Source organism: Saccostrea cucullata, unplaced genomic scaffold, assembly GCF_032062105.1.
Source record: "Saccostrea cucullata isolate Sc308-1 unplaced genomic scaffold, CSIRO_AGI_Scuc_v1 ctg16757, whole genome shotgun sequence".
NCBI lineage: Eukaryota > Metazoa > Mollusca > Bivalvia > Ostreida > Ostreidae > Saccostrea > Saccostrea cuccullata.
This window is the reverse complement of record NW_026931469.1, coordinates 36,380-45,121: the sequence shown is the minus strand read 5'-3', so window position 1 is coordinate 45,121 and position 8,742 is coordinate 36,380. Positions and strand designations below refer to the sequence as shown.

Sequence of the window (8,742 nt, the reverse complement as noted above, 5' to 3'; positions counted from 1 at the left end):
TTTCATTATCAACCCAAAATTTGACAATTTCTGTATTTTTGTTCATTCTTTGAAGGGGAAAATGCAACTTTGTTATGTAATAATTACATAATGGTCTTAGACTTGTAACCTCTTTTTTGTTTGTTGTGAAGAACAAAGCATGTACTCTCCACAGATAAAAAATTGGTTGCCAAGGTTATTCTTTTAATGATGAAATTCTGCTTCAAAAGATGCACAAAAAACTGCTTCCAGAGTGCTTTGTGTGTTATTCTTGACTGCTCTGGAGTAAGGGAGATAATGCTTCATATTTTCAGAAATAAGGGGATTTAGATCACCAGACTTAAGGATGTTGGGGACAATTATTTAATGAATCTCAGGTGCAAAAATTCCCGTACGAAATTATTAGGCGGATTCCGTCTGAATTTCAGGCGGAAAGTACACGGAATCCATCTAAATCCTCTTAACCTTAGGAGGATATTAAGCGGACATCAAAATTCCGTCTAAGACGAGGCTGAATCCGCTTAAACCTTGAAGCGGATTCCGCCTGTCTCTTTAGGCGTACTTTATGAATAACCAGGAAAAAAAACTTAGAAAATTTCAGCCTGGTCACTTAGGCGGAATGTTGAACATAGATATTTCAGTGAAGCGAAATGTTGAACTTAGTTAATTTTGTTGATCAGACAGGTCAAATCTTTGCATTTTCATAAAATGACCTTTGCTGATATTAACAAAGTATAATCCCCTGGTATTCAAATAACATACTAACTAAACTTGAGTTTTAAGTTATGTGATAACATTTGTAAAGTACAGGTAAATTGTAAAAAAAAAAAAAAAAAAAAAAATACAAGACTTATCTGATTTCAATAATATTAATTGTTTTATTTTTATTTTTGGAATGTTGTTTCCACCAAAAAATCACAATTTTATAATATGGCGTCAAACTTTGTACATTTCTCCAACACTGGGTTTCTTGATTGTGGAAGAATGACACAGAATTACATGGAAATATATTTCAAACACAAAAAAACATATGATCAGTGAGAAACATAGTCCACATAAAAACATTTAGTTCAATAATCTTCTTAAAATACACAAACTCTGAGCTACATATAATTCTTGATAATTTCAGTCAGATTCTAATCTGTTTGGAAATTTACAAATGAATGAGGTCTGCCCTCCAGGAAAAGACACAAGCATACAACTTGACAGTATGTCATTTATATCAACAACTTCAACATCATTTGTACCAGTAACTGCTAAGATATTAGAGTTAACATTGTAATTTCTGCAAATTAATTTCTTAATGATTACAAGAGGTTTTGTCATACCTGCAGTGTTATCCTCAAACAGAATAAAAAACATAACTTCTCCAAAGCTAATATCATTCTTTCCATTGTAACAAATTGCTGAATTGTTTCTTTTGATCATTCTAGAATATTCAGTGCCATAAATTATATATGATCCATATTCTACTCTGTTAAAACTTCTATATGTATCACAAGCAGGGTCATGTTTCAAATAATCTTGGAGTGCAGCAGTCTCAACATTTTTTAATACTCTATTGCATGGAGCACCAAGAATGTATATCCCCTTCCCCAGTTTTTGACCCCTCTTAAGCAAAGATGGCTCTTGAATAGCTTTGCATAATTTATCAACCTCTGAATTTTCTGCAACACATTTTTGTTTTAATTCAGGAAGCTTTTGTATAAATGATATTGCAGTTATTATCTGAGTATCGATACTCTGACTCCCTCTGATCATTTTTAAAATAATTCCATTTTTACTTTCAAAAGAGAAGCAGCTATGGGTGTAGAGAGGGCCAAGATCCCTAACACAATCTGGTAAATGGAGCAGTTGATGGACATTTAATCTTAAGAAACATCGGTCATACAATTCTTCTAAACGCCTACAAAACTCAAATAAAAGCATTTCAGCTCTCTCTAAATCTTTTTCGTTTGAGCCGAATTTCAGAAGAATGTGCATCGAGTCTACAAGCAACAGGAAGTGAGAAAATCTTTGCATGTCTAAAATTCCATGCAGAACTGGAGCACCAAAAAATAACAAAAATGATCTATATTCAGATGCCTTCCAATATTTCAAGTCTTTTTCTATAGATCGCGGAAGTCTTGTAATGTCCAGAGTAGGTTTAATATTTTGAAGCCTCAAATCTACTTCACAAACACTGTTGCAAAAATTATAAGCTTTCCCTTTGTGCTTCTCACTAAACCATAGTTCTAATAGCATCTTCTGCACCCCTAATAAGACACCATGCATGTAGTCAATGGCAATGCCAGATACTATGTTAAAATTAGGCACAAAGAAAAGCCATGATGGTCCCTTTATACCTTTAACTGGCTTTCCCATTACAATGTGTTGGTCTTCTACTGCTATCCTGGCATTTTCTAAAACGTTTTTCTTTGTTCGTATCGGTCCTTTGGGTTCTTCACTTTGGAATGGAAATATCCTCGCATGACCACGCCCTACAGAAGCCGTCTCACCTTCTTGTTCACATTTCCAACAAGAAAATGCTCCGTTATATTGGACATGATTACAGAGCAAACTTCTGGCTGGGAGGTCAGCTGTTCCGCACAATAAGAGACCTCTACACAGAAACTGGCCTCTTTCAGGTGATGTACATTTAATACCTTCTTTCATTTTCTGTAGCGAATTTAGAAATGGTTTTAAAAATGTCCCCATTGATGGTTTTTTGCTTCCATACCACAGGCTTGCTAGTATCATGTTATCCTTCAGCATCCTCTGCTTGTAGGGTAATTCATTAATGACGAGGTAAATCGGCCAAATTGCTGTCTTGCTGCTTTTAAAAACAGGAGCTCCATCAGTATTGAAAGTAAAAGATATGTTTTCTTGAAAACTCAAAATTCCATTATTTTCACTTAATTGCTTGTATAATTTCCCATCATAGATATCTTCATAGGTGTTATCACAGGATTTCCTTTTGAATCTATGTCCTAAACTTTCATAAAAATCTTTCTGGGCAAATAAATTTTTTATTTGGTGTTCTAAAGGCATTTCAATGAAATAGGAGTTATTTTTAACACTGAATTTAGATTTGCAAAATTCATAAGGACAGCTTTGCACAGTAGTGTTTTCTATATATCCAAGACAGTAATTACAGTAGTAGTGACGAACAAGTGGATTCCTCAGATTCTTGAAAAATAACTTAAATTCATATAAAGATGCACAGAGTTTATGACCATGTGGGAGGGCCAAGGCCAAGATCTTAAGGAGTTGTTCTGTTGCCTCTCCAATCAGATTATACTTGGTAGTAAATATGGCCAGCAGCAGCATAAATGCGCCTAATGTCACTGCGGCCCCAGGATAGAGTGGATCCGAATCAACATCATTGTCTTCTGCATCCTGATCTAAAGAATGCTCTTCCTCATTTGTAATATGAAGGTCCTCTAATTGATCACACTGCAAATCAAAATCTTCCTCAGGCAATGGTTGGTCATCGTCAGTTAAATCCTCAACTGATTCCGACTCCAAGTTGAAGTTGGTCATCAGCTCTTTTTCATGCGTTTGTACAAAGTTAAATTGTATTCCAGTCGTTTCCACGGTAATTTCTTCTGCTGTGTACGATGAAACCACATCTTGATCTGGATCAACCAATATCTGAAATTTACAAAAGTCATGGATTAAATAAAAACGTAAAATATTGTCTTATAAACCTTTAGTAGGCGCCGTTCCTTAATTTCGAGGAAATTCGAACTGAGGCAATATGCAGGTTTTTGAATAAAATTATACAAATAAGAAATTATTCAAATAACTTTTTAGATGACCATTTACACAATAGCTAAAGAACTTACACAAAAAATATTTACAGTCGTAAAAACATTGCTAATGTCACAATCATATTGACTCAATTGAAACCGGATGTTGCAGTCATCTTAATCAATTCGGTCAGGGACGCATTCGACATACTACGAAGTCAACAAAGTAACGTTTCTTAATTTCATATTATAAATAAAGTTTTAAGGCTTAATGTATATGTATTTATATTTTTTTAATCGAGATTTTACAAATAAAATGTATTTTCAATAACAAAAAGTTTTTTAAAATTATATAATTATTTTTTAACAGGAAGGGGGGGGGGGATATTCATACCTCTTCGATTTGGTATTCATCCTGAAATTTGCTCACAGAGGGTTCACCACAGGCAGCTGATTTTTCAGGCTGAGGAAAATCAACTTTGTTCAAGTCCGAAAATTCGGGAAAATCGGTATCCAGTTTCGTTACCGTCTCACTCGACATCTGCTCAGAATCCGATAAATCTTCATTCCCTTGAAAGGGCTCAAAGCTGCAACTTTTTTCTTCTTCAAGAACAAACTTTTTGTAGGGACCTCTTTTCCCTGTAGCTTTACGCTTTTGCTTATTTTTGTCGCCGTCCATTTTTTTTTTTACTTGTTCTCAGTGCAATTTACGATATATCTGTAACTCAATACCAGACAAGGATTCTGAAGTGACCGATTAGGGTACTCAAGGGGTATTTATTATGTACACATACATTCTAAAGGATGATCTTTTTTAAAATAATATGCATTCAAAAGAAAAGTGGGTATTACGTTTTACAAATGATTATGTTAATATGTAAATATTCAATACTTGTGTTTGTTAATTGTTATATGACTTGTTATACGTATTAATCAAAACGTTTAAGTCTGTTTGCACCGCATATATAACCCATGGGGTGCCCTTGACCAGATGTAGTCTGACCCACTGAAATCTTATCGTGATGCCATGTGATGCTGGCCATTGCTGACCCCCAGCTGTTTACGCGCTTATAGTTTCTTTGTTCAGGAAAAGCCTCGACAGACATTTTGATAACACGAAAGTTTGCTGTACTCTTTGTCACATTCAGTCTGTGTTAAACTTGAATTCTAAATATGTTCGGATGCGTTTTCTTCCACGAGGATACGAGTTTAAGTGTTGTTGGGGAGAAGTCTAAACGACTGGAACTTTTGGGATCTTTTCAAGAGGGAGAAAAAGTTAACATGAAGTGGGGAAAAGACATTTTCTCGGGAGTTATTGTCTATGTGCATGGTAAGAAAGTTTCTTATTCTTCAATATATTAAACTTATATACTTTTAAACTGTAAACAGGTTAATACTTAATATTGATTTAAAATGTGAGACGGTTTACGGGTTAAATTTGGGATAGACAGATAAACCAGTTTGTATATAGTGGTTATCAAAGTGAGAATACTTTAATTATTTTAATCATAATGTTACAGAATGATGTATATGTGTGTTCAGGATCAGTATGGCATCGATTTTACTTCAGGAAATTTAACCCATGTTTCCGCTCCTAAAAAATTCAAATTCTGCTTTTCGGAACCCCCATTGCTCATGTTGCTGGCTGTGAAAACGCTCGAATCTTCCGATAGTTCAACCAGACACTCGGCTGTCTCCGTAAACTCCGACGAGCTCCTCGGAGTTACGGAGACAGCCGAGTGTCTGGTTGAACATCGCGATCAACAGTGGAACTCTTTTACGTAGGAAAACTTGTTTAGTGTTGTTTTGTTTACATCGAGATTTACATAACGTTATAATTGATAATGATATAAGGTACTCTTTTCAAGCCGCAGTGATTTTCGTGTGCAAACAAATAAAGTCAAATGATTAACATTTTTATTTCAATTTTAAACAGGGAAAAAATAAGCTTTTTACAACTAATTATCATATTATGCTTATGGGACTACCATTTTTTTTTAGGGGGGGGGGGGGTTACACTTTTTTTTTCAATCAGACAGGTTTTTTTTTCATGCTAAACAAGGACATTTTATTTATTTATTTATTTATTTATTTATTTATTTATTTATTTATTTATTTATTTATTTATTTATTTATTTATTTATTTATTTATTTATTTATTCATAGAATGATCTAGGTCAAATTATCTTCTTCACTAGAACTGAAAAAAATGACAAGAAAATAAAAAAAAAAATGGTTAATCGGAAATAATAATGTAATGGCACTTGTCAAGGGCAGATTATTTTTTTGCTAGCTGATGATAATTATTTATATCCTCTTTTATTTTTAAAGGACAAATTATTTATTTCCCAAATCACCCCCCCCCCCCCACACACACAAACCAAATCAAATAGTGATTGGTGTCTTTAGAAACTTGTCAGATGGGCTTTCATGTTTTCAAATAACTTGAGTAAGACTTTTGATATGTCTTTTTTTATAGAAAACCAAGATCTTCTTGAAGCAGAAGCTGTAAAGGCAGAGAAGAAGGTTTTGAGAGGCAAGAACCTGAGTGCAGAAGAAAGTGTAGAGCAATTAATCACATTTTTCAAAAAGGCAGAAAATGAAAATCAGAAAAAAGATGGAAAAAGGGAAAGGATTCCGACAGAAAGAGCTAAAGAAAGTCATGAACAAGACAATGAAATGAGCCCCAAAAAGAAAAAGAAAAATACAGCAAATGAAAAGAAAGATGACAAAACTGAAAAGAAGGATGACGGCGAAAAGAACAATGATGAAGGAAAGAAAAAGAATGACAGAAAGAAAAACAAAGCAGAGAGAAAGAAAAAGACAGAAGAAAAGAGCAAAGAGAAAACAGAATTAGAAACACCCAAAGAAAAAGAGAGACATGAAAAGAAGGCAGAGAGTAGTGTGCAGCTGGCAACAGCAAAGGAAATGCTGTCATCCTTAAGTGACCAGTTTGGGTCTCCAACAGCATCTGAAGATAGGTGTGTTGACAAAACAACAGCAACTGAAGATAGGTGTGTTAACAACACAACAGCAACTGAAGATAGGTGCGTTGACAATACAACAGCAACTGAAGATAGGTGTGCTGACAACACAAGTCTGACGTCAACTTGGGCCCTCTGTAATCCTGAGCTGGAAAGGCCATCTGTGACAATGTCAACAACAGGTATTTCATATGCACCAATACTTTATACTGGGTTATTTTTCACCCTTTTACACCTGCAAATGATTTCACCCTGTTTTGAATATGCCCCGACACAGTTCTGTTTTAGAGAAATTAATACTGTTTTCTTAGAATTTGCCCTGTTTAAATATTTGCTCTTTTGTGACAAGGGCAAAAGTGGCCAAAATAAAATGGGGGGCAAATATTTTCCTGTATAGAGTAATGCAGACTACTTAAACATAGAAAGTTTTTTTTTATTCCTTATTTTCTTCATAAATAGTTCCATCTTCTGAAGCCACTCGACCACCTGCTGATGTCCTTGAGTTATTTAAATTGATGTTAAGACCACAAGTTCAAAGCTACATGAGAAGTATGATCTCCCAGTTCCAAGAGACAGAGTCTCAGGTAAAGTCCTATATTTTTTAAACAACAATTAAACTCATTTTTATAAATATATCTTCATGCAGTTTTAGAATTTATATTATTTCCCCATAGGTTGATGAAACTTACTCATGCTTACCATTACCAACATACACACCAATGACAACATGGACACAAGACTGTAACTTCACACAGCCATCTCCTTGGACCCAACAGCTACCGGTGCCAGCATTTGAACAGCAGCTTCAAACTCAACCAACTTCCAACATTCAACACACTCAACAGATGCCAATACAACAAATTTCCCTAAATTCACAACCTCAAGACATTGAAAATCAACAAATGTCAACACACCTTTCAATGCCACCTCAAATATCTCTACAACAAATTCCTGGTAGTGTACACCTTAAGAAGTATCATCCATGCAAGTTTGGTCAAGATAGGGCTTATAATTACTTGAAAATGAGAACTGCACCAAAAACATTAACCTGTTCACTCATCCAGAAAATGTAGGTCATATTCAGCATCCGAAGCAAGTCTGGTAATGTGCATCCTTAGATGTATCATCCATGCAAGTTTGGTCAACATAGAGCTTATAGTTACTTGGAGATGAGACCTGCACCAAAAACATTAACCTGTTCACTCAACCGGAAAATGTAGGTCAGATTTAGCATCCGAAGCAAGCCTGGTAATGTGCATCCTTAGATGTATCATCTGTGCAAGTTTGGTCAACATAGGGCTTATAGTTCCTTGGAAATGAGACCTGCACCAAAAATGTTAACCTGCTCCAAAAACATTAAGCTGGTCATTCCTTTGCTGAAATTGCAGCATCTGAAACTTTGACTGGTATAATGAAACACTCTAGAAGCATCTTCCATGCATGTATAATCAATATAGGACATAGAAGTACTTAAAAAGAAAACTGCTCCAAAAAACTTAACCTTAACCTGGGACGCCGACGCCGAGGGTACAATGTATTACATAAGCTCCCCCAACTTTGTTGAGGTGAGCTAAAAATGTTGATGCTGCAATGTCACGCCTTAACAAAGATGAGCGCAACACGGGCTAACTACGATGATAACCGGTGCTACGCAACAGGAAGTTGCAATTGCATTTAGAGTACATCAATTGGCTTTGCAGCGGTTTAACATATGTCTCCACCAGCTAAGAACACGGAATACAGACCAAAAACTGGCCGTCAATAGATACCACACCCAGAAATGTCCGTCAGACCCCCCTTTAACAATCGATTCAGAACTGCTGTACAAACTGTTGCTACAATTGCTGGTTGAAGAAATCGATCAGCATAAAAGTTCACAAATTGTTCGCAAGAGACTGGGAGGAGCTGGTATTTGTCCGCGACAACCGTACATTGGAAACCCACTAGGACTGAGACATCACACAGTACATATTATTATGCCCCTTAAATTTGGGGGCGATGAAAATGACATCAACTTGACTTTTCAATTTGGAACAGGACATGTTTGA

General features: G+C 35.4%; 2 protein-coding genes across 3 annotated transcripts; one reads left to right on the top strand and one right to left on the bottom strand.

The window, feature by feature from the left end:
* Window positions 1-640: 640 nt before the first annotated feature.
* On the bottom strand, window positions 641-3,931 carry LOC134232700 (uncharacterized). Of its 2 annotated transcripts, none has more exons than XM_062714685.1 (2): window positions 3,807-3,931; window positions 641-3,612 (listed from the first exon to the last, which is right to left on the bottom strand). In XM_062714685.1, exon 2 carries the CDS (start codon window positions 3,499-3,501, stop codon window positions 1,105-1,107), a length of 2,397 nt encoding a protein of 798 aa, XP_062570669.1. In that variant the 5' UTR covers window positions 3,502-3,612; window positions 3,807-3,931; the 3' UTR covers window positions 641-1,104. The 2 variants fall into 2 exon arrangements, with proteins under 2 accessions (XP_062570669.1, XP_062570670.1); XM_062714686.1 differs by having other exon boundaries at window positions 3,822-3,883.
* A 114-nt stretch (window positions 3,932-4,045) lies between these two features.
* On the top strand, window positions 4,046-8,742 carry LOC134232703 (uncharacterized). The gene is made up of 5 exons (XM_062714688.1): window positions 4,046-5,040; window positions 6,190-6,876; window positions 7,154-7,278; window positions 7,369-7,653; window positions 8,395-8,742. Exons 1-5 carry the CDS (start codon window positions 4,884-4,886, stop codon window positions 8,740-8,742), a joined length of 1,602 nt encoding a protein of 533 aa, XP_062570672.1. The 5' UTR covers window positions 4,046-4,883.

Coding starts and splice junctions, on each gene's coding strand:
- LOC134232700 (XM_062714685.1), bottom strand. CDS start 3,501: ATGACCAACTTCAACTTGGAGTCGGAATCAGTTGAGGATTTAACTGAC.
- LOC134232703 (XM_062714688.1), top strand. CDS start 4,884: ATGTTCGGATGCGTTTTCTTCCACGAGGATACGAGTTTAAGTGTTGTT. Junction 6,877..7,153: donor TGTGACAATGTCAACAACAG/GTATTTCATATG, acceptor CTTCATAAATAG/TTCCATCTTCTGAAGCCACT. Junction 7,279..7,368: donor TCCAAGAGACAGAGTCTCAG/GTAAAGTCCTAT, acceptor ATTTCCCCATAG/GTTGATGAAACTTACTCATG.